This window comes from Seriola dumerili, unplaced genomic scaffold (genome assembly GCF_002260705.1).
Source record: "Seriola dumerili isolate Sdu_G_001 unplaced genomic scaffold, Sdu_1.0 BDQW01000011.1, whole genome shotgun sequence".
In the NCBI taxonomy this organism is placed as follows: Eukaryota; Metazoa; Chordata; class Actinopteri; order Carangiformes; family Carangidae; genus Seriola; species Seriola dumerili.
This window is the reverse complement of record NW_019174266.1, coordinates 4,736,765-4,762,577: the sequence shown is the minus strand read 5'-3', so window position 1 is coordinate 4,762,577 and position 25,813 is coordinate 4,736,765. Positions and strand designations below refer to the sequence as shown.

The 25,813-nt window shown below is 41.7% G+C and overlaps 1 protein-coding gene across 3 annotated transcripts in view; it reads left to right on the top strand.

Moving 5' to 3' along the window:
- coro2b (coronin 2B) overlaps positions 1-25,813 on the top strand; it is a 44,938-nt gene that overhangs the window by 7,046 nt on the left and 12,079 nt on the right. The window contains exons 1-2 of one of the 3 annotated variants that reach the window (XM_022749296.1): positions 18,325-18,495; positions 20,982-21,182. In XM_022749296.1, coding sequence (XP_022605017.1) covers positions 20,982-21,182 — 201 coding nt within the window. In that variant the 5' untranslated portion in view covers positions 18,325-18,495. Of the gene's footprint in view, positions 1-18,324; positions 18,501-20,981; positions 21,183-25,813 lie in introns of those variants that run through there. The other 2 variants (XM_022749288.1, XM_022749279.1) reach the window with 2 other exon arrangements.

Here is a 25,813-nt window from a genome sequence, read left to right as displayed (position 1 = left end):
TATATTTGCAAGCACCCTTTATCACCATTGATTTTCTGGCTCATAACTCTAACCGTAACCATCTGCCCTGCAACCCTAACCTCACCCTAATCCTATTTTAACTTTAACCCTCAGACTAAAAGCCTCGGCCTCAAATAAGCTGTCGAAGGTGGGAGGAGCAAATTTACTCCCTTTGCAAAAATGTCTTGTAGGTCTAAAACCCAGTCATCACAACACACACTCGCACATGCGTGTTCCTCTCCTGGTGCAGGCTTTATATTTAACCTGCTGACGTGAATTCTGCATAATTCAAAGTAACGTTCCAGCTGTGTTAAGTGTGTTTGCAATTACATATCTGCAAACACCCCAATTATGAAGGACGCCCGTGCTGCTCTGATGTCAGGCGCACATATGTGGTTGGAAAGACATCTGAAAGCCATTTTCAGTGTGTTTATGGTATAGCTTCTGCTGTTAGCTGTAAGGCCGTTAAAGGACTCGTAGTGTAAAACGATTCAAGATTTGTTTCAAGATGTGAGAGCTCTGACACGTCGGTGACTGTCCCGTTTCATTTTTACCTGCTTTTATAGAGATTTTATTTGTCCAGTTAAAATAGGAAATAAACATTTTGCTGCAGAAAGGCTGTGCGCTTGTGTACGTACACACACACACACAAATCCAAGCACATCCACACTTAAACTTGTCGAAATTCTTTACTCTGGGCACCTCGCCCACCATAAATCTTAATTGAGTCTGATTTAGACCACTGGCCATTTGTCAAGCTTAATGTTTACACGCACGCTCCCGCTCTCTCTCTCTCACACATATACACACACACACACACACACACACACACACACTAACCAACCCACAGATTGACACATTAAACTGAGAGCTAAATCGCTAACCTAGCAACACAAAACCTGTTATTCCTGGAGAAGGAAAAATACGCAACAGCTCAGCAGATTAAGAATACTAAATCCAGAATTAAGCTTTTTTTTGTTTGTTTTCTTATATTCACTCTAAATGGAAGAGATAAAAGAATTAACACGGGGAGAGAAAGTTGTTTGTGTGTGAGGAGGGGGACAGACTAAAAGTGTGAGAAAAAAAGAAGAAGAAGAAGAAAAAAGGGGGAATAGTTGTAAGAAAGCCACAGAAAAGCATTCACCACAGGAAGACATTCAGATCTCATGAGCTCATTGCCTGTCAGAAAGCTTCCTTACCCTGATCACTGTATGTGTGTGTGTGTGTGTGTGTGTGTGTGTGTGTGTGCGCGTGAGACTGTCTGTAAAAACTGTACTTTTCAAATCTGTGTGAAAAGCCTGAAGTCTTTGTCCAGAAGAGTTGGGAAACTCTTCTCTCTCCTTGTGTGTCACTGCATAAATCATTCCTCCGCTGCAAATGCATTCACACAATCCAGACTCTCACAGGACGCTCTCGCCTACAGTAGGTGGCTTTCTCACCACGGCACAAAAGTATGACGCTGAATTCATTGCGAAAGAATTGCACAGGGGAAAAGCTTTGTTGTGGCTTTTTGTTGGAGTCGGAGTTCACAATTTATTTGTGAACATCCTCCAGCGGAAATAAAGACACAGGAGAGAGTGACCATTACCAGCATCCCCTTTCCCCTCCAGCTGAGATTAGGTGCACATCTCCTGGAATGTGTGTGTGTGTGTGTGTGTGTGTGTGTGTGTGTGTGTGTGTGTGTGTGTGTGTGTGTGTGTGTGTGTAGAATCAGGACATAGGATGTGCTTCCTGTTTGTGAGCCTGGGGACAAGGCAATAAGTGCACTGAGACAGCTTGGTGTTTTACTCTGTATGTGCATGTGTGTGTGGTTGTGTGTAAGAGATTTTAACAACAAAAAAAAAGTATTTCCTTCCTTGTAAATTGCTCATAGTCTGATGTTCAATGCTAAACCTGAGGAAGGTTTTAGATAATGACTTAATATCAGAGAAGCTTCGGTTTCTTCAAGAACTTTTATTTACCTCCCATCATGTTTTTTTTCATGTATGAAGAAAGCGAGACTCTTCAGCTGTTGAGCTCTTGACATGACTTGTTGAGTTGATCTCTCTCCAAGACAGATTCAAACACTGTCTTCTTTCCCTCTGAGCAATACTCATTTCTTGTCCCTCCATCCTTTCTTTCCATCCTCTCATTCACTCTGATGTTATACATGTAATTATGAAATCCCCAATTTGCCTCGTCTCCTCTCGTAACTGTCCTTTTTGGCTTTCATTCTGTGTTGTACCATCAAAGCTGCAAATATCTCCTTTCTTTCTTTCTTTTCTCTCTGTTGTCTTCTGTCTCCATCTCTCATTTAGAGGTCTCTAAAATTCCCTTGCCCATTCCAGCAGAGTTATAGTGACACTGTCTTTGGCACGTTGAAACAGACTGAAAGGCTTGCAGCAGCTGTAAGGATTATTATTAGGTTATTTATATCAGAATGCCCAGTAGAAATAAATAACAGCAACTGAATATTCTTCTCTTCAAACACCTCTCAGCTCTGCAATACAATTCAGCAGCACCACAAACTACATCCTCCAAAATCATCATAAAGTAGATTTAACGCCTCTCTTAAACAGTTTCGACTAGAGCTGAACATTATCGCCTCCATGAAGGGAGGATTTATTGCGGGACTGTTGTATTAGCCTGCATCAGTTTTAGCCAGCTGTTCCTAATGAACTCGCAACTGGGTGTGTGATCACTTTTGTATTCACCAAAGTCATTTCTATAACATTAACATCGCTATTAAGAAGTCTGCTAAAGCAGCGCGGGTGATTGCCTGCTGTAGTTGCTGTAATTTTGCCCGACATGTTGTTTTCTCGTGTAATTAGGGAATTCTGGGATCTCAGGTGTTTAGCACCAAATAAACTGCTACCTGGAAATGCCAGTTTTTTTCCCCACAACCTGTTTGATTGCCGAACTATTTGTGTTTCTTTTTCCATCGGCGTGGTGATGTTGCCGTGACCCCAGATGTCTGAAATTTTACTTAGTACATATTCATCATAACCCGATAGGAAAAATGGCCAAGTGAAATGACTCTTCCTGTTAAGTGAACAGAGTCGCAGAGAAAGGAACCCGCTCGTACTTTTCTGCTGCAGTGGTCGGTACATGTCGTCTGGGCCGCTGCAGTGAGCGTCATGGGCGACTGAAACAGTAGCTGTCTGGTTGGGAGGCTTGACGAAATGTCATGGATTCTACTTTGCGTAATTTTATCCCACATCACATTCCCAAGCACGAGGCTGACAATAGCAGGGCTGTGCAGTGGGTTGTGTCTTCATTTCTCGCCTGCTTGTGCAGTGTCAACTCGCATTTGAGGTGCGTTCTATCACGTGGTGTGGTGGTGTCAGGTGTGATGTACTGTGATGTCGTTCATGCCGGGGAAACTGTAGTTGAGACATGATGCATGGCACATTTGAACATGTTATGAGCTTATCTCTGTGTGTATTATACTGCAGGTAGACCTGTTCTACACTGAATGGGACGGAGCCGAGTGAACATAAGTGAGCAGTGTGGCAACGAGTGAGAGCACATCCATGAAGGATGATACTACCACCCACACACGCTCTCTATCTCTCTCTCTCTCTCGCACACAAACACACATGAACACACACACAGACATCAGCATTGGAGATCATTGGGGTCAAATCCAGCTCTGTGTTTCGCCTATGGGCACTGATAGCAGCATAAATATAGATATTGGTCTCTATGGCACAAAATACTTGTGCTTTGTTTCCTACCTCATGTCTCTACTGTTCCCTGTCTTTTATATTGAACATATCTATAATAACCATGCAGAAAAGGTATCCAAATGAATTTTACAGGTAGTTAGTCATGGAGGTTCGTTGTTCTGACCAAACTGATGAGCCCATGAGGAGGTCACATAAACCGTAAATACATAAGCCTCTTATAAAGGCCACAGTATAGAGTAAAACGTCAGCTCCGAGCCACAGATAAACCCTGGTGCATGTGTCAGCAGTTTGTTAGCCGAGTGTGTCCGAAGCAATCCGGTTTATAATCGACGCTGGTTTGAGTTCAGTTGATGTTTGGAGAGATCAGGTGCTGCTGGTGGTGGAGAAACCTGAGTTCAGCTCAGAGATCCGTCAGACTTGGGACCATTACTGTGTGAAAGAGTGTGCTGCGCTAGTGATTCCTAGTGGTTGGTTATGAGTGACCTGCGCAGGGAATGGAGCCGGAGGCGGACACCGTTAACAGAGCGATACGCCCCTCAGGCGAGCTGGTGGGCGCAAAGAAACTTCTTACAGACCGCTGGAGTCATCTGGCTGTCTACACCCTCCTCAGACTCACAGAGCAGTTAGAAGCCGTTCCAAAAAAGACTTGATGGAGATGAATTATAGATTAAGAGTAGCGTAGTAGAGTAATCTTTAAAACAACCATTCTATATGTCGATTAATTATATGATATTAAAAAGTACTTTATACTTTAACCTTTGTGTGATCAGCGACGTGACTCACCAGGACCAGAACTCTGATTCCTCCTTCGTGAGTGACTGCCAGATATTTTTTACACTGCTGAGAAACGTCAGTGTAAATGTCAATCGGTCCTTATGTTTGGAGAATTTGTTATTAATTCCAGCTGTCTGGATTTCCACTGCCGTCACTATGGTAACGCAGTGGGTATGCCCGGCCGTCTAAAAAGGAGCAGTCCAACAACAGAGGCGAGAAACAAAGAGGCTTTAGAAATTATTGGACATGAGAATTCATACCACTTCCAGTTAGGAACCACGTTCTCTGCCTCTTGTGGAATTATTAACGTTTGTGATTATTATTAACCATAGCACTTTTAATACATTTCTCTTATGGCTTTAATAAAACATGTTGACAAATTGTCTGTTTATACAGAATTCTGTATAAAGACAATTATATGAATACGGGTCATTTTTCCAGGGGCATTGTCTTGCACCTGCACATTCCTGTCTCTGCTTTGATTAAAATCTGCCTCAGCCTTCGTTCTAAATTAGTTTAAAGTTTAAACAAAACTTTAAACAGTCACTTTCATAATCTAGTGTTGGTTTTTTTTGAGGAAGGTCAAACAAAGACACTTTTTGATATAAGGACAAGAAAGCCCATTCCTCAGGAAACACATTATTGTAAGTAGACCTACTGTTTGCATTTTCTCTGCGTGTTATTGTTTACTGGACGGATTCACCAGCTGAGAGCCAGCTGTGTCTGCATTCCTGCCCCTTGCTTCTCCACCGTGGCTGCTGACTGCAGCTGAGAGGGTTTGCTGGGTCTTTCCTGATGTGCCAGGTCGTTTATTTATGTAGATGGCTCGTGGGAAGACGGACAGTAAGATACATGTCAAAAGGGAGGGTGAGGAAGACACACACAGACCGGATCAAGATTTAGCTCGAATCAAAGCATTGCCAATAAAACCTTCGGGGAATTCAAGTTGAAGTGTGCAGGGTCTTCCTCTCTATTTCAATGCTGTCCTCCACAACAAAACTTAATAAAAATGGCATATAATAAAGCTTTTTTGTTAATGTGGATATTTAGATTTGTTAAAGTTTAGGAAAGGTTGTATTCATAGTTTCTAAAGAGAACCTTCAAAATAAAAAAGGGGAATGTAATCCCCACTGGGAACTGACACCCTGAGCTCCTGGTGTCTTTGACCTCATTGTTTTTGCTTGACGTGTGGCTGGTGAAGAAAAGCTAAGGAGACTCAGATATGTTGTTTTCTCATGAGCTGTCTGACCAAACTGGAGATGAAACACCACGGGACTCACATTCGACTGGATGTGTAAGCATGGAGTTGTTTAGTAACACGTCAGCTGTAATAGCTTGTAAAGCTTGCCGCTGTTAGCATGGTGCAAAACCAAATTAATTGCTGTAACCATGACTCCTTTTGTATTTTGTCCCATTTTTTGTGCACAGATCATGCGTTTAACCTTTTAAGAAATTATCCTTTTTTTTTCCCACAAGATGTTTGAGGCAACATGGATGGATTATGGAATGGGCCTAGTGGACACAGGCCCGCGGGCCCAAAGGGTCACGATGTCCCTGGAACAGAGCCTCTGTATGAAATGACTGTCAGCCCTAAACCTAACCCCTTCTTGTATAAAATTAAATCAAACGACTTCAAAATGACCACAAGGAGACACAACACGAGTAAAAAGAGATGTTAAACAACCACAACACATGCAAAATCAGTAAAAACAGATGCAAAACAATTGTAGGATGTCTGTATGGATGTAGGAGGCCTACAGCTACTTGGAACATCTTCCACTTATTTCAGTCTGGTTTTCCTGGTTCTAGTTCGGAGGTATTATACAAACTGCACAAGATAAGGACCTCAGCCCGGCACTGCTGCTGACAGTGAAGAATAGGAGCTGTGAAGTGTAATAAAGGCTAAAAGACATTATTCTACAGCGTCAGGGGGAAAAGAGCAGTCGTGGTTTTGAATTGAAAGGTGCTGAGGGTAGCAGCGAAGAAAAGCTTGCAAAATTAAAGAAGGTCCTCGTGTCATGGGAAGATAGGATTTGAGGCTTTAAGCTTTTCTTTAAGTCTGTTAATATTTCTGACTGCACCCCCACCTTCCTTCCCTACTACTCCAGAGAAATACAGTGAGTTTTCAGGGTGAAGCTTCCCTTGATTAGTAAATTCAAACTGTAAATACCACAGATAACAATGTCAATCAGTGGAAACAAAACACAGAGAGCAAGTTCTCCTGTGCTTCTGTGTTGTTAGGACTCACCAGCTACAGTTACTTGAGTTCTGTGATTTTGGTGACAAAACACTGCACAGAATGATCAATGAGGCTTCCTAACTTGGCTAGCTAAACCGTGGCCAGGGCCTGCCTGGGGTTTCAATTAGTTTTCCCAACTTGACAGTTATTAGTTGTCCTGTTTGGTTGGTTTTGCTTTGCGATTTTTTTTTTTTGGAACCCGTGTAGAATCCAGTATTTGCTTGCTGAAATTTCAAAATCCTTGCTTTGGTTTTAAGTTGTGCAGTGTAGTAAGTAATTAACTGTAGGTCTAATAATCAGAATCAGGGTGTGAACAAACACAAGGAATTTTCTCGATACCAAATTCTATACCACAGCAAAAAACTAAAACACACACACTTGACAGACGAACAGTGAACAGATTAGTAGCGCACTAATGTTGCATGAACTGTCACTATATTAGCCTAAACAAGCTAAAGTTAGCCTTTTGTGAGCATTATGTAGCAGCAGATACCGGCTGACATCCCTAATGGCAATGTAGACAGTGTACATGGTATGTACAGACAATACACAATATATATAGATCGCACGAAAGACGAGCAGTATATAAAGTATAAAGTACATAAAGTGCAAGTGTGAGTGGTAGTGTGAAGAACAAAGTGACTTGAATACTACATGCAGACTATTTTTTGTTAAATATGTATTTGATTCATGCATTGATGTGGTCTGATTGGACATTTCAACCTCAGTCAGTGACTGTTGTGTGCGGCTACTGATCCTGTCCCTGTAGATAAGAAGCTTTGCACTACAGACTACATGAGTTTTATGTATTTGTCATGTAATTGTATATGTACATTGTTTAATTTTGATTTGTCCAAATGAAACTCTGGGGGAAAAAAAAGCTTATTTGATTTGCCTGTTTGATATAATTCAAATGTAAAAAGAACACACACATCCTAGTTACATTCCTTACATTTTTCCCAAGCCAGTGTTGTGAATAATAAGAAGGGAATTCTATTGAAATTAACTTTACCCCTTAAGTTTTCTTGGGGCCAAACTCCATGGAAATGTTGAGTCAGTATTTGGAAAACGTACCTACAGTGTAGCATATGGAAAACCACTGCAAATTCATTATTTTGAGTATCACAGGAAAATACATTCAGTTGCCAGTTCATTAGGTACATCTCCCGAAAACTCAGTCGTGCGATAAATCCTATAAATAGCTTAGACAAAATAATAGAAACATCTGTGTGTCTAAGGTAATACAGTTCAGCAGCACCACAGACTGCAGCTTCCTAAAACAGTTTCAACACAAACTGAGCTTTTATCATTTTCATGAAGGCAGGGTTTATTGCAGGACTGTTGTATTTAGTGTGCATTAGATTTGACTAGTTGCACCTAATAAACTGGCAGCTGAGTGTACTCTTATATAAAAGAACAACCTGACTAGTTGATGGCACATTAAAAACGTAGCATAACAGATCAGGGTTGACTTGATCTGTTTGATAAGATTACCATCTAATCCATCCAAAGCACTGTAATACACACACACACACACACACACAAAAAAGTGGGATACACAGAAACAAGGATGATGTAGATAATACAATAAGCCTAAGTATGACTCGGGAAGTGAGCAGATCAGCAGGGAGTAGACGGTGCCAATAAAAAATCCCTTATGGAATATGATAACATCCAGAATTAAATGTGTCTCCGTGGAGAATAATGAAATGAGGTCTGTGTTTTACAATTGGATCTTAAACTGGGACACATAGGCTCTGCTCTGTAGAAGTCCAATTGACAGGCTGGCAATGAACAGATCAATGCAACAGACTGGAAAGAGGTGCATGAGTGACCATAGAATAGATATCCGATATACTGATAGCAAGCCACACACTGTCCTGACACGCGAGTGGCGTTTTCTTATATAAACTTTATAATATATTGTCTTCAACAACATTTCAATAAGAACACGGAGGCGTCTGTACATAGAATGAGCAGCATTAATACTGTAGTCCTGTGGTTAGTTTTCCCTGGGTGATCAACCGCGTGGCTCCTCTGAAATAGGTCAAATTCACAACACATTAACTTTCACCCACATATGGGAATACTGTCGTTCAGAATGTGGCTCTCACACGGATGTAAAGATGATTACTGCTGCCTGTTTCTCTCTCTCTCTTTCTACGTGTGTGTGTGTGTGTGTGTGTGTGTGTGTGTGTGTGTGTGTGTGTGTGTATGTGTTTGTGTGTGTGTGTGTGTGTATGTGTTTGTGTTTTCAACGTAGAGCTGGGAGGAAGATGATATTGCAGAGACACTGGAGAAATGATTGAGTGCATACGGTTCCTCAGATGGTAGTTTTTAAGCACTGCTGTGCATGCTGGGAGTGTGTGTGTGTGTGTGTGTGTGTGTGTGTGTGCGTGTGTGTGTGTGTGTGTCTCTGCGTGTTAGAAACCCTGGGACAGAGAGGTGAAGAGCACCATCCCTTCCTTCATTTCACCTGTCTGATGTTCAACAGTACAGTGGCTTGTTTTCCATCCCTGCTTATTATGACTGTGGAAATGACTCCAGGCCTTTACTGCAGTCGTGGTTCAACCTGCTTACTTCAGTAGAAAAACCCCATTAGGAGTCTCTCTTCACAACCCTCTGCCCTGAATAAACAGGAACATCTGGAGTTCCCCTGCCCCCCACTTTAAAGCTGGCAGAGGTGCCAGAATTGCTGCAATCTGTTTGTCTCTCACAGATTGGATCTTCTCTCTTTTGCTGCCTGTGATAATAGACTGTGATCTGTCGTTTCTGTTGAAGACTCGAGAAAATATTTCCCATGTATCCCTCTTAATAACATCATGAAGAAGCTGTATCTTGTCACGCTCTCTTTAGTTTTACTACAATTTCATTCCCGCCGTCCTCTGACCGCTCATTAATCCGCTTTCTCCTGCAGCATCAGCGAACCGCGACTCACCTTGTCCAAAGGATGAACTGATTTATAATGAGTGCGAATACACACAGTACGTCGCTTTTTCATAGACTTCATCGAACCTGTAGTTACTCCATGGAGCCTCCTTCAATGTGAACTGACTAGTCCATTAAACTGTAAGTAACCATAAAGAGCTTACAGAGTACTGACCTGGTGTAATTGATGAGAATGAGGTTCCTGTACAAGGACATTAGTTATCTCATTGTGCTGTATAACTGATCATCAGACAAATGGCTCTCTAATAGCTTTTCACCACTGGTATCCGGCATCTGCACCTACTGTCAGTCAGTTCATCTCCCTGATACTTTGGTCCAGGGCAAGATATCTTAACAACAACTGGAAAGATTTTCTGTAAAAAAAAAAAAAAAATTCATGGTTGCACAATGATTCCTCAGGTTTCTGATGACTCCCTCACATCTTGTGTAACACCACCATTGGGCCAAAATGTCTGCCTGTATACAAGAAAAAAAATAAGTCTAGAAACCAGACAGACCACGGAATTTACTGATCCACGGTCCCCAGAGGACGGTGTCCTTTCAACGCTGGACAAATTCCCTCCAGGACTATTCTTAGGCCAAAATGGTCAACACTTGGTTGTATCTCATAATTTGGTAGATGACTGCCCATAGCATTTGATAAGCACATTCATGGCCTCAAAGAGATACACCCATTTACTTCACGTTCATATTTTGTGATTAAAGAAACTCAAAGGACGACCAGCGAGGGTCCTTTTGTTTTTGTTCCATTTCTACAGTTGCTCTCACTTCATCTAAGTCATTATTTAAAATTCATTGTATGACATTATCCTCTTATTAATAAAAGTATATGTCAGATATTAAAACAAAGTTTTGTTTGCTTTATGTAAATGTCTCTCTTGGCAACAAGACGATGAACTTTTGATTTATTTCCCATTGGAAAGTGGAATATTAGACCTGTCCGATTCTGTTCCTTCTTGGATTAATTACTGTAGTCTTCCATGTCTTTCCAAGCATATCACATAAATGATTGGAAGATCAGTATTTGAGCAGCACAAATCCAAGGTTCAGACAGTCACTGTCTGGAATGGAGAAGTCCTTGGCCAGGCAGATGGTCTGGCACTTGGCTTGGCCCCGTTCTCTGTCTAGGTTTGTTTTTTCACGCTCTCCATCCCTCCAGTCCTGCGAAGAGAGATGGAATAAGCGAGAGAGAGAGAGAGATAGTGAGAAGACATGAGAGAGAGAGAGAGAAACCAGAGAGCAAGACATAGATTGAGAGGGTAGAGATACCAAAAGGGTGTTCGGTCCATCTGGTTGCTGACATAATGGAGCAGGGTCGCCTGGCAAACTGAGTCTCTGTGGTTCAGAGCTTCAAAGCTCTGTGCCTCGTCCAATTTGGATGAACAAGTAGCTTTTAACCAGGCCTGTGAAAAACTGAGCAATAAATACTTTGTTTGCGAAAAGATCAGATGATTTAAAATTTCAGAGATGACTCAGTGTTTGAACCAGTAAATGGACTGATTGATGCTTTTTATGGAGTGACTAGCGGCTGCCCATGGCTTTTCAATCTTCCTGTGCTGTAGCTCCTGGTTAGGGTTTCTTTTTAAAATGTGTTATCGATGCATCAGCCTTTTTCATAGCAGACATTTGACGTGCCATAAAGCACAAGTTAATTGTCCCTTTAAGCCATGACTGGTAGTAAGTCAGCATGCACAATACAAGACCCTGAAACTAAAGCAGTTAACTGTAATTAAACCATCATTAATTTTATTATTCTCACTTGAGCTTTTCCTACTGTGACGTGTCAAAATGTCTTCTGTGACAAAAGCTAATTATGCACCTGTGCTGCAGAGTTTTTTTGGCTTGATTAACCTGCTTAAAGGTTCAACTTTGAGGAATTTAGGCACCAAGATCATCTCTTTGAGTCTTCAGGAGATACTGTAGATGTATGTGCGTGCAGTGGTAATCTCACAGTGTGACTCTGCTTTGTTAATACACTCATTTACACCACACAGATCCGAGCAACACACCTAAAATATCCCAGCCCAGCCGTCCTCAGTTTCTTCACATACTTTAGGCTATAGTGTTAGCGTGGCAGTCTGGGTCAAATGACCACTGATCCAACCTCCTGCCAGTCGACGTGCTCCCTCAGCAATCACCTTGAAGTTTTGAAAACGCAGTATCTTAACAGATCTGAAATGGGTAACTCGCCGGCGGATTAATCATTCCACAGAGCTCTTTCTGTGGTCGTACTTCAGTGATGGATTTCAATATTCTGATGAAAGTGCAGCTTCGTCTCTTGCCCCTGCGTTTTTGGGCTCAGATCCATTTTCCTTTCTCAATTTGAACCTCCGCCAGAGTGGTTGCATTTCAGAGCTGATGAGATTTGTGTACTGTTCCATAAATCAACTTCCTTTAGTGTTGCTTCTGTGAAAGTTCGTGAGCTCTTTCAATCTTCGTATTAGCTTTGCTGAAACAGATGTCCGCCGCGTAAAGAACAGAATTTTAAAGTTGCCTATAAAAATTGCTGTAACATCAAATGACTTTTATTACTGTATTAAAAGTAACATTTAATATAGGAATAGAAAAACAATACACAACACATAACAATTATTTAACTACAGGTATGAGGATGCAGTACATGACAGCTCAGTGGTGCTGGTGTCAGGATATTATCATAAAATCATATTTATCATAAAATGATAAACCCTTAAATTCTTCCTGGACATTGATATTTTAATCGTTAATTCTGATGCTACAGTTGACAGTTCTTAAATCCTGGAAATATCAATATTTATCTCCAGACAGTTGTCTCTGTGTGTGTGTGTGTGTGTGTGTGTGTGTGTGTGTGTGGGTGTGTGTGTGTGTAGCGGAGTACGCAGGTGGTTTGACAGAGGGGAGTTAATCTCTGTCAGGAAAAAGCCTCAGCTGCTCCTCCTCCTCCTCCCTGTCTGCTTTTTCCCTTTGTTTCTCTAAATATTTCATCACTCTGTGTCGGTCTGCCCTGCCCTGTCTTTCCTCTCTTTCCTCTTCTTATCTTCTCTTTCACCTTGACTCCCTCATCCTCTCTTTTACGCAGTGCCCGCCTCCCTTTATCTGTATTTGTCTTTTGTCTCCGTGCCTCATATGTCTTCATTGGTTTCTCTGTCTTTTTCCCTGGACCCCCCCCCCCCCCCCCCCCCCCCCGCCCCCCCCCCCCCGTCATTCGGGGTGTGGGGCCCAGATCATTATGCTCCAAAAAGCATGTGGCAGAAACTCCTCAGGGAAAAGCAGAAGCAAGCACAGGGGAGATTATTAATTTAGACTTTTCTTCAGGTTCTTGGACGACTGACCTCTTATAAATGGAAAAGGAAAAAATGTGTCTCTGATTTGTGTTTGAATTTGAAATATTTTGTGCGTTAGAAAGATGGGTGAACAAAAATACTCATAGTATTTGTGAGCATCAGAATATCTCAGAAATGCTACAGTATATACCCATAATTATATTACCTGGCTGAAAAAATACTCCTTTTACGATTACGATGGATGGACCCCGGGACACCCACTCCTCCATGTTCTTGTGCTTTGATAAGTGCCCTTCAGCAGGGGTTTCTGCGTCTCCTGTCCTTGAGTAGTGGGCTCTTTGCACCATTATCGCTGCTTAATAGGGCTGGCTTAAGGCCTAAGAGCTGCCATTAGCTGAGCATCTGCATCTCCTGTCATTATCACTGAGTAATACCCTATCATCATGAACACGCCACAGCTCCTGCAGCAGCGGCTGCTGTTTCACCGAGCTTCTATCTGCGTTTTATTTGTTCGTTTTTCTTACTAAAGTATTAACAAAGATGGATTCAGTGAGTTTGATGGTCCTGTTACTGTGTTTGAAGGTCAAAGGTATTCTGTGTCGTTCCTCCACCAGGAGAGCTACTGAGCGATGGTTTGATGAGTAGGTGCCTATTTTGTTGTATCATGTCACACAAACTGTCCTGCTGCCTTTTGGCTAAGATCGCAACAAGCTCGCAATGGCAACGCTACCATGCAGGTATAATTTATTACCATGCAAAAGTATCTTAGTTTAGCGTGTTAGCATGCTCATATTTGCTAATTAGCACTAAACAGACATCAGCTTAGACTGATGACTTTCAGTGTCATTAGTTTTGCAGGTAATGGGTCATGACCAAAATATTTGACCTGATGATGACGCTGAGTCTCTAAAGTTACTACAGTTCATCCTGAGGGGACCGTGACTGTCAAATATCACGGCGATTCCTCCGTTAAATAAAAGAAACCAACCTCAAGGTGGAGGAAAGGTCAGAGGATATCGAAAGCCATTAAAATACAGTAATACTACTAATCTGGGAACCGTGAATGTCTTCATAGAATTTGGTGCCAATACATCCAGTAGATGAAACTGTATATTTCACTGAATAAGTGAAAACATTGACCTCCTGGTCCAGGTCATAGGAGCACTAGTGTAAGTGAGTAAGAGGATTAAAATTTATCCTCTAGGAACCTTGAATGTCTGTAGCAAGTTTCCTGGCGATCCATCAGATAGTTATAACAAATATTTCACCCTGAACCACAAACGTCAAAGTCAGGAAGTCATTAAAGTCGGTGGGATTCCTCCTCTGTGGACCATGAATGTCTGAATGACTGACAGACAGGTCGACATAATGTACAGAGTGCTGAGGTCACCTTCAAGCGCAGATCAACAAATGCATCACATGTCAACAACAAGCTGAATCTACAGCTGTTGAATCACTAAATGAAACACCTTCACACCATTCTGCACCTGCAGTGATCCAGTCTGACTTTTGAGGAGACATCATATGGGTGTATGTCCAGTTTGAAGGCTTTGTAATGCAGGGGATTACCGTAGGTTTGCGCCCCCTCCATCCCCACGACCTGCCAGTTGAACACATGAGCTTATAGTTGTAAAGGCTGACATGAATAATAGGAAGTTTTTGCCCCTCCACCCGGCTCTCTGTTCACGTTACTGTCATGTGTTTCACTCGAGTGTTTCTCTGTTGAGCTTGTGTGTATATTGAATTGTTTGAGAAACTCCAGGAATAATACAGTAGACACAAATGGACAAGATAACGGGGACTGAGTGAGTTCCAACTGCTCCTGTGACCTCGCTTTTCAACTGATTGAAATTAATGCACTTTCACATAAAAGATTACCATCCCAACATTCCTGAACTGGACCATCTGGAAAACCTGAGCACAAGCCAGATGGACTGATTCACTCTGGGCTGCTGCAGCAGGTGTGTTAAATCTATTCTCTTCTGTTTTTATTTTATTCCATATGCCACTTGCTGACAGCTGCTGTGGCCTGCAGTGTCGGTCGTGTCTTTTGTTTACTTTTTTTGTGTATGTTACGCTTTAACCAAACATTGCATGCATGTCCTGTCTGCATCAGACATTATGGATTAGTTTCAGTTTTTTTGAAGTTAAGACTGTAGGGTTGCTTAAAGAGAGCTGAAGTCATGACATCTGTTCCAGTAGCATGTTCCTTGAGTTTACTGATACTAAAACAAATCAGAGTGCTGTAGTAGGTTTTGTGATTTTAAACAAAGTTGAACAATGATTACTTTAGTGGCACAGAAAAAAAGAAAAACTACGGCTCCAGCTTCATAAAAGTTTACGATCGCAGCAGCACCGGTACATATTTCATCCTAATCCTGGTTTCATCCACATCTGTAAGAAGTTGTAGCTTTAATCTCTGCTGTCTAAAAACTTTTTACAGCTTTTGCTACTTTCTGTCCTGCTGTTGTTACAGATATGAGACACATCTGACGATGGCCCCTCAACTCACTCATGGACTTGCCTCTTTTGTGAAGCAAGCGAAAGTCAAGGGCATTATGGGAAATGGTGTTTTGTAAAAGGCAGCAACTATGATCCAAACATACTGTTGAGAAAGGCTCAGGTCCAAGGCTGAATTTCTAGTAATTAAAGATATTGAAAATGCCAGTGGGATTTTGAATCAGGTTTTCTCTAGTTTCACTTTGGCCGTCTATATTGACTAAAGTTAATTTGCCTAATTTTAACCCTTTACAATACATACATTTCATTTGTAGGTTGTAAGCAAACTCAGCAGAGCTATATCTTGTAAAAATGTTTATTAAAAATACACTTTTATTGTTTTCATATTTATATATTCTTTTAGTTACATTCAAGAGAAGACTACATTGTTGTTAATAGATGAACAGATTTCTTTATAAATAGCTGATAAGATTGCTTTCAGCCGCCATGCGGTCAAGGATGTGGTCTGTCAGCTGATAGCTAGTAAAATGCACATACTTTATTCTAATAATCATCAACTTCACAGCACACAAAAGCCTTTTATAACCACAACTGTCCCATCAGACATTTCTATACCAGTGTGAAAAATATATTTCTGCACTTCCAGCCAAGCTGTGACACTTCCTGTGTGAGTCAGGAATAGAGTGCCCACTTCACGCCGAGAGAGGTTTTTTGCAGAGGCAGCCAATAGGATGTCTCTCTCTTTGTGATATTTACTCCTTGCAGAGATGGGAAGTCATCATAAATGACTGTACAGTGTCACTGCCAAGGGAGAGCGGGGGGAGAAGACAGAACATGACATAGTGGCTTGACAGGGCTTCACTATGTCTGAGCGACAAGACATTATTTGCCTTTTGTATCTATTGAATGTGAGCTCAGATGGTCCTACTTCCTTATTTGGCACCAGCACTGAGAAAATCTTGATTGGAATAGTTTTGCCCATTGATTTGATTTGTGGCGGTGATTGAAAGGCCTTTTGTGGCTCATAATGAGTCCGTGTGTTGTCGTTGACTGTGTTCAGTTCAGGAAGACAGTGGACGTTTGACTGCAGCTGGGGCGACTGAAGAGTACAGTCAAGTAATGCTGCTATTCTTATGAAAAAAACAAAAAAAAAAACAATTTGAAAGTGGATTTTTTGTTTTGTTTTTGTAGCAGTTTGACAGCTGGTTTCATATTTTGGTGACTGTCTTTAACTGAGATAAAGATTATGCTGCTTTTAGGAAATTGGAAAGAGGGTTAAAAGCTCAAACAGAAAGAAGGAAAGAGAAAGACTGAGTGAGCACCAGGCAGCCGCAGTGTCTTGAGGCAAGAGGTTAAAAAAGAAAAAAACAAAACACTCAATAAACACACTCCTCTCTGGAGTGGTCTGCCTTACAGCCATAAATGTATACTGGTACGACAGACAAATTATGGTCAGACAAAGACACAGACACGGAAATCGACACACATGTACAACAAATAAGAAAGATGGTACATTACACACACACACACGCACACACACAACCACACACACATACACATACACACACACACACACGCACAAACACAACCACACACACGCACACACACACACACACCAAGCCAAGAGGCCTGGACAAACCCCCTTCACATGGAAGCTGCAGGGCTCCACCTACATTTCAAACACACAGACAATCATCAGGGGAAGCAATTTTAACTGTAACACCTGCCTCAGTGTATTGACCTGACCAGGGGCCGTCTGTTTGTCAGAGACTTCAGGGTTCGTCAGAGAGGAACAGGCAAGGGTTTACTGTTTTCCCCAGCTCTAATAAATCTTTAAATATCATTTTAATATCATTTCAATAGGATGAAAATATATTTTTAGGATTTACAGCTCTCCTAAAATTATTTTGTCAATGGGAAAAACATATCCCTGTCAAGAAGGCATAGTCAGTGTATTTATAAAACGTAACTGTTGATCCTAATGGAGTCATTTAGATATATACGAGAAAACACTGATGCTCAAATTAACTTCAGCTATTTTAAATCTTGATTGCACCTTGTTGACACATTTCAGACCCTGCTATCGGAATAATTGTAATATGTGAATCAGACTCAGCCCTTAAATGTTATAATAACTATAATAATATAAATAGCTAAAGCAGACTTTGACACCAAAGGATGTTATGCTAACTTTTACATACATACAAGATTGATTTGCCATGTTCATACATTGTTGGTAACAGTTGTCAGCACAGAGACGCATGCCTGCGGAGGGAGAGCCAGACCTCAAACTCACTGAGTTATACAGGCAACTCTCTACTGTGAAAGAGCGTTTGTCCAAAAAAGTCGCTAGGTGATTAAAGAAAGGGAAAAAAGGGGGATCTGAAAAGACAGTAGATCTGGTGACAAAGGGGCTAAGTTGACAATGCTGCTTGTTCGCACCATATTATTCGGTATTCGGTAATGCATAAACTCCAACACCCCCAACCCCAGCCGACCAACGGTGCAACTTCAGCACTCAGTCGCACACCATTCGGCTGACCGATGGGTTAACCTGATCAGTCAGTCAGTCAGTCAGTCAGCGACAGACCTGTTTGAGGTGGAGATAAGAGATTAAAACAGGGGGAAAGGGATGGAAGGAGTGAAAAACTGCTGATGGTGCTGGGAATCAACCAGAAGGGCCTTCTGATTCTAAACAAACAGTGGGTGGGAAAGGAAGGAGGATGAATGGTCCACTAATCTAACGCTTCTACTCTGCTGTGCTGGAGCTTGAACTGTGGTGGAGACAAACAGAGAGAGAGAGAGAGAGAGAGAGACAGAGGGCAGACTGAGTGGCAGGATGGGAGAGAATGGTAAGAGCAGGAAGAGGGAGGGAGGGAGAGAGAGAGGGGGGTGTTAGCCCTCCAGCTATCAGTACTAGTAGGAGGAGAAGAGGGTGGGAAGACAGAGTTTAAAGGGGAGGGGGGAAAAAACATGAGAGAGAAGGAGGTAGAGCGCACACATGCCGCCTGCTTGGATTTGAAGGGAAAGGAAGGAAGGAAGAGCAGAGATCCTGGCGGCGTGCTTAGAAAGGAGGGTGGATGTTTGCAAACTGAGAAGGCCGCAGGGACACTGTGACCGTAGTGTCACTGTGAGGACGCTGGTAAGGTAAGCTGACATTTTCAATAAGGTGACTATGAGGACATTAGAGTGCTGTTCAGATATGTGATGTAGAGAAGGAATGAAAGGGTCAAACTTTGCAAATAAATATTTAAATGGTCAAAATATGAAAAAAATGAGAAAAACACAACAACTGTAAAGTTGAAAAGGCCTCATACTGTGAAGACCAGAGGGAATCACACTCATAACACACGAGTCTTGTGATCTCTGTTGCTCGATACAAAGTCAGTGTTTTTCTGTATGTTTTTCTGCTCACTGACTCTGTGTGTGTGTGTGTGTGTGTGTGTGTGTGTGTGTGTGTGTGCGCGCGCGCGCGCGTGTGTGTGTGTGCGCGCGCGTGTGTGTGTGTGTGTTCCTCTGCTGCAAACACTCGTGAGATAAGAAAGACACAAACACACACTGACAGACATCCTCTCTGTGCCATACGCCAGTGACCAATGAATGAGCATCCTTGTAAAGAGAGCTCAAAGCAGACGAGTCTCCTCTTTCCCCTCGCCCCTAAACCTCCCTCAGGCCACTTTCTGCCGCTCTTCTGTTCTGCATTAATTCTTTAACAAGCCGCCATTATGCCACTCATACAGACATGGCTTCAGAGCAGATCGGGATTTGAATGGCATGGGGGCGAATCGTTTATATGCTTCATATGACCAGCTCACAGTAGACTCACGTCTGTTTGTTTGATTGTGGAGAAATAGCCACCACAAGTAGTTACATCTATTATGAATGCATCATATTTTCTAAACTCATCATATAAACTATATGTAAAATTTTAAAAACACATACACACACACATGATAAAAAAAAAAAAAACCTGGTGTTGCGCTATATGTTTAATATTCTGGAAGAGCAGCAGCACTGTAACACTGCAGCACGGTCACTACAGTTACCTCATGTTACGTGCTGAAGAGAGGCCAAAGAGATCACCCACACTTAACATTTGTCCAGTCTGGTTTGAGACGAGAAAGGACAGGGAAAGACAATGGCTGCAGCATGGTCAAAGGGATGTTTCTGTTTGCATGCGCACACCACTCCCACCCCCACCCACTCGCCCCCCACAGTTCCCCTCCGCATCCGAGGAACAATGCTGAATAGAGGATTGCCTGATGTCATCCGACATTGCTGCTACTGATCTGACAAGAATCATCCAGTTCCTTTAGTGAAGTGATATAGTCTCCATAGATCGTGTCACTGACACTGTGCTCATTAACAGATCTGGTTTCAGAAAATTTCCTAAAGTGTCGCTGTATTCATTCATGAGAAATTCCCACAACTTCTCTCCTTATGGGACAAAGGTCATTTGACATCCACTTCCTGCGACTGAGTCAACCTTTCAGTCATTACGCAGAGTGGAGCCAGTTCCTGCCAAAAATGAAGAGCTCCGTCAGTGCATTCTTGTGGTGAAGTGACGGACAAAAGGAGCGTCTTGAGTCAAACATAACCACTTCTCTTTTGTTGTGTGTAGTGGCTGCAAACAATGGCTGCCTCTCTGTTCCACAGGATCCTTGCGGACTAAAACTGAGCGACAGACAACAGGCACACTGTGATGTGCTGTGCTAGTCAGAGATAAATCGTTCTGGTTTATACAGTTGTCTTGTCTCTGTTCGTGTTTTTTGGAAGGATCTTTACTAATGCTTTCCTTCCTCACACATTAATCACTGGGTGTGATGCAACAAGAAGTACTGTCAAAACAATTTTCACCCTTTAAAAGTCTCACTCCCATGACCAGTTTGGACGACTTCCCACAACTGCATGTGTGACTGTTATCATGTCTGCACAGATGGGGCAGCCCACCCTGCAACTGTGGGTTTGGTAAATGAGAATGTGCCATTAGACTTCACTGATTCTTCCTTAACAAACATTATTCTGAGTACATCATGTCCAGTGCCTGTAGAATACTTAAAGAACCAAGATCATTTTTTCTTTGCAGTGTAATTTGTTTGTTTAGCTTGGCTGTTTCATCCTGGTGTGTTTTCTATAGTCCGCCTGCACACAGTGACAAATTGGCTGCTCAATTAATGTCTACACACACTGAGACATTAGTTTCAATACGGTGAATCCACGTTAAAGCCATTATCCTTTATAGGTTTTGGTTTGTAAATCTACACACTGAGTAGGTTTTAAAGGAGGACATGTTGATGGAGACTAATAAGAATTGTGTTGAAACAGAAGTTTAACAGAAAGGTCCTGAAGCAATTAACCAATTCAAGTTTTATGATTTTATCAAGAAAAAATACAAAAAAAACATCCACTGGTCTCAACCTGTAAAATGTGAGTCTTTGCTGTTTTATATCATTGTAAATTGAATATCTTTGGGCTGTTTTTGGTCAAAACAAGCAAAATGAAGACGTCATCTGCCCAGACGGCTCTGGGACATTTTATTCACTAAATGATCAATCGCTTATCAAAATAAAGTGATGGCAGTAAATCAGGTATAAATGTTTATCCTCGACATTTTGTTTGTCTTCTCAGATGTCATGGCGTCCGACTTACCGAAGCTCCAAGTTTCGAAATGTCTACGGGAAAGTGGCCAACCGGGAGCACTGCTACGACGGCGTCCCCATCACCAAGAACGTCCATGACAACCACTTCTGTGCCGTCAACTCCAAGTTCGTGGCGGTCGTCACCGAGAGCGCCGGCGGGGGCTCTTTCATGGTTATACCTGTGTCCCAGGTAAATGCCACTGTCACACTCTTGATTTGCTGTTTGTTGCTATGCCAACCAGCTGCTGGGGTTGTTTGTCTGCCGTACATCCCTGTAAACGGCACTCCCGGAGGAGATGTGTGCATCAAGTTTGGCAGAGTTAACGATCATAGCTTGAGTGACTCACGGCGAGTCAAAGTCTTTACTGCAGGACGTCGCTGTGTAATATGACTTTACATTTTTTTCCTGCAGCTTTTATAAATTTCTGTGGTTTCAGCTATTTCACAGCATAATAAAATCTGAAGTTGGAGAGATGTTTCCACATAAATGAAGCACAGGCCCCTACCTGCTATTCTTGCAAAGCACGCCAGCCTTAAATCCTCAAGCCAGAATCTAAAGGCAAAGTTCTGACAGGGCTGTGTTGCCAACACATAAAGACATGGTGGTACTGCCCGTAAATACCACAGAAGAGCACTGTTGCGTTGGAAAGTGTGAAATTCTTTTTCGCATTGTAGGAAAAGGGGAATGTGTTTTTTCTCACTCTTCACGTTCAGCAAATACGTTCTGATTTATTGCTTTTGCTGAATTATTCATTATACAACACTGCGGATATTTGGTTTATGGAAGATGAGGCTTGTTAAACTTGTTTGCTCACATTTGATTTGTGCTGGTGATACTGGACTGACCGGGGAGAGTGTAGAATAGTTTCTAAATGTCGTGCCTGTAATGAACGTGAGGTGCTCGTACAGTCGGCCATACAAACGTTTCCCATTAGATGCCGATCATTGTTGTGTTCTTTTTTACGTGCCACTGTATTAACAGCAATGCAGCACAAATATCGGAGTTATTCTTCCAAGAGATTATGATGTACAGTACTTTGCATCTCACTCCACTTTATAAATAACACCGCAGGTCTGAGAAACCATAAAGTGCTTTGCCTCTTTAAGAGCGACTCTGCCAAGGTACTTGAAAAGCTCTTGGCTGCGGAGCGGGGTCGAGTCAAGCTGTTATCAGGCAGAAGAAGTATTCAGTAGGCTGAGCAGCTCTGCTGTCTGAAGCAGGGAGACCTCAGCTACATTTTACTGTACATCATCCTGTGGAAAAAGACGGACTACTAGCTGTGTGTGTGTGTGTGTTTGTGTTTGTGTGTGTGTGTGTGTGTGTGTGTGTGTGTGCGTGCCCTGCAATTTAGGCAATTAGATAGTTTGTGTGAAGTGCTACGATGATGTCAGTCTTTTTTATTATTCTCTGCAGCTCTGAAGTCACACACTGTCCACTGCTGCCACGCTCTATCATTTTATACACGGAGCAGCAGACGGCTCACATCATCACTTTATATAACCTTTCATAAATTCCTTTAAGAGAGGGTCTTTTTCATTTTGTCTGCCTACACTGAGATGTGCCTTTTAGTGCAGGCAGGCACCGTGCAGCGCTCTTTGTTTATGAATCTCCTTTGTGTACAGCTTTTGAATTTGAAGGAGAGTGGCACAGCATCACATAATGAAAGTAACACTTGCTGGCACAGTGTTCATTTATACATGTTTGCTTGCATAGACAGAAGGAGAAGAAAGTCTTAGGGGCAGGATTCAGATGCGGGGGCTTATTTGTAACTCCTGTAATATAATTTAACGGTGTAGTATCATTTAATCATACAGGATTCACTGAGGAAGATAGAAATAGGGGATACTGTTTGTGTCAATGACAGGACTGAGGAAATGAGTTGTTCTTTTTTTCCAGTTAGTTCAGTGAATACCAAAAAAAGAAAAGCTAATATTAGTAGCAGTTTTATTTCTCACTCTGCTGATAGTAAAAGGTAATTAAGGTGGTAATTTTGTGGATGTCTGTGAGTGTTTTGATCACGTAATCTTCTCTTCTTAGAGGGTAAAAAAATACCTTTTGCATATAATCATCCACAGCAGGCTAACTAATAAAAAATGAAACTCTTTCATGCTGTGTAATGTCTCTTTCCATGACTCGTCCAAAGCCCATAACTAGATCGATTTCCTGCGAGTCAAAGTATTGCACTCTAGCATTTCCCGGGGTTTCTGCTGAGTTGACGAGTTCAGAAATGGCATTTATCATAGTCAGCAGCAGCACAGATGACGGCCTCTGTGAGATGGCGGCTGCTGTTTCGTGCAGGATCCTCTGATCAAAACAACAAATCAGCAAACTTAAGTGACGGTCAACATAAGGATGAACAGTAAAAACATCTCTTATCCATTTTATTTCATTTTGTTGAAGGGGCCTTGCGTTCTTTACGGCACCACATAAGGAGCTGTGTTACTGTTTATGCTGAAAAGGCTTCATCTTTAAAAGATCATACATGGCGTGAATTTAAAGTGTATTTCTCAAGGTTCTGCAAACAGTGCACATTCTGCTAAATGCAAAGTGTGTGACGTTAAGGCTTCAGCCGTGGGAATGAAAAGTAGTTTATCTAAAAACTAAAACCAAACTGCTGAATCAATGAATGGAGTTAAATCTTAATTAGAAGGAGGCATGTTACGCAGAGTGATGTCACCAGTCACACTTTAGACAAAATCAATAGCTGTCTGTCCTGTTTAGTAGACGCCATCAGCAGAAGCAGTCAGAGTGTGTATCAGATCACTGAGAACAGGTAGAAAAATGACAAAGACAGGAGAGACTGAGGTTTCAAACAAGGTTGAAAATATCAGCAATAAATGAAATCAAAAAGCCTCTTTACTGAAGTCACTATTAGACTAGTGAACATTTAAATTGAGCTCCTCCTGTTTCCATTAGACAAAAAAAAAAACTAAATCTGTGGTGGGTATGTCTAATGGCGAGGTGTGAGCATGGCAGACTTATTACGATGACAGCCGGCGAGACGGCCATATGGTTAGTCCCAGACGATGCCACTAGCGAGTGGAAGGACTACCGCTGGCACCACCTGTCACAGAGCCCCGCCAAGGAGATGACACATAAGGTCACAAACACCTCTTCATCGCCTCAGACAAAGAAAGAGAGTGCAGAGGGTGTGGTGCTTTTGGAATCACTACTACTACTACTACTACTACTACTACTACTACTACTACTACTACTACTACTGTACTGTACTGTAGATTTACTACTATTACTATGGATCATACAGTGGAGTGTGTGCAGCACACTGAGGTGTGTGAATCAGTAGATTATTATAGAATAGAGTTTAAACAATTAGTTCAGTAATCAATTAGTTGATCAACAGGAAAACAACTATTTTGATCATGTAAAATCTGTAAAAGTCACTTTTCAAACATAAAGTATCTAATCTGATCAAATCTTTGGTTCCAGCTTTTAAGGTTTTAGGATTTACTGCCGTTATTTGTCGACAAAAGTGAACAAAAGATCTTCAGGTTTTGAAGAAACTAGTCATTTGTACATGTCACCATGTCTTCTGTGATGTTGTGATGGGCGTTTTCTTTTTCTATTTTCTTATATTTTACCGAACAAACAATTAATCAGTGATAAAAATAACTGTTAGTTGCAGCCTATTGTTCTGCACGCTAATATCTCTTACCTTAAATATACCTTAAATATTATAACTCTAATATGTTGTATGCTATATGTATAGATTCCTATTCTAAAACCACCCACAGTATTTACAGTGCACACGTTGTTGGCATTTATGAAAAGAAACAGTATTTCCAACAAATAGACAATGCTCATATTCACAAACAGGGGCATCACTTTGCTACAGTATTATGACCATTAAGCTGAACTATCAATCTAGCGGGACGTCACTCTAAACAAGGTCCTACTGTAGAGTGAAAACAAATGCGCCAGTGATCCAGTGATAGTGACCAGATCACCTGACTGTCCAAACACTGCAGGCAGAGCTGACGTGCATTTTCAAAAAAAAAAAAAAGAAAGAAAGAAGAAAAGCACCAGGATCAGGCATTAGACCATTAACATGAGATAAACCGCAGCAGCAGAAAACTGGATTCACTTCACTTACTAAGCATGACTCAGCATGTTGTTCTTTAGTTCAATGGCCATATGGGAGAATATGCCAAAGAATATTCTGCAGTAAATCTTCTGCTAAGATTTATACTTGAAATGGAAAAGGAAGAAATAAAATTACAGACTCATACGGCTAAAACAAGATTACTCGTTCAGTTCCTCCTGCTCTCTAATTCAAACATGATTCCACATTACAGCCCGAGGAGCCGCATTATATTTTCAAAACATTAATCTCCTGAATGTCTGCTGTTCGGAGTAGGTTGTAGTAATACAGAAATCACAGAGCAGCAGGGGTAAGCCACATTAGTAAAGATTTATTGAGTAGTTCAGATCAATAAGAGTTGGTAGCAATCACAGTCTCTGGTGCGCTGTCTCTGGTGTGCTGGAGCCGTTGGGACACCACCAGCACATCTGTGTGTCACCAGCAGGGTTTAGCAGTCTCAGGAAATGAGCTGCAGAAAGACAACGAGGCCTAAAGTTGGTCTGTGTCGTTTCCTGCCAGTTCGTCCGGATAAACGTGAGCTGACAGCAGCTGGTTTTTTAAAAATAATTTTCTTAATTTTTTGTTATTCTGTGGGAGAGGTGTAGAGGTGGAGACACTAAAGTATGTGAGATCCAAGCTGGAAAGAGCCTTTAGTTTTATTAATTTCATGTTCCTTTTATGATTTCTGATTTCCTCATAATACCTCATGGGCTCCTCGGGA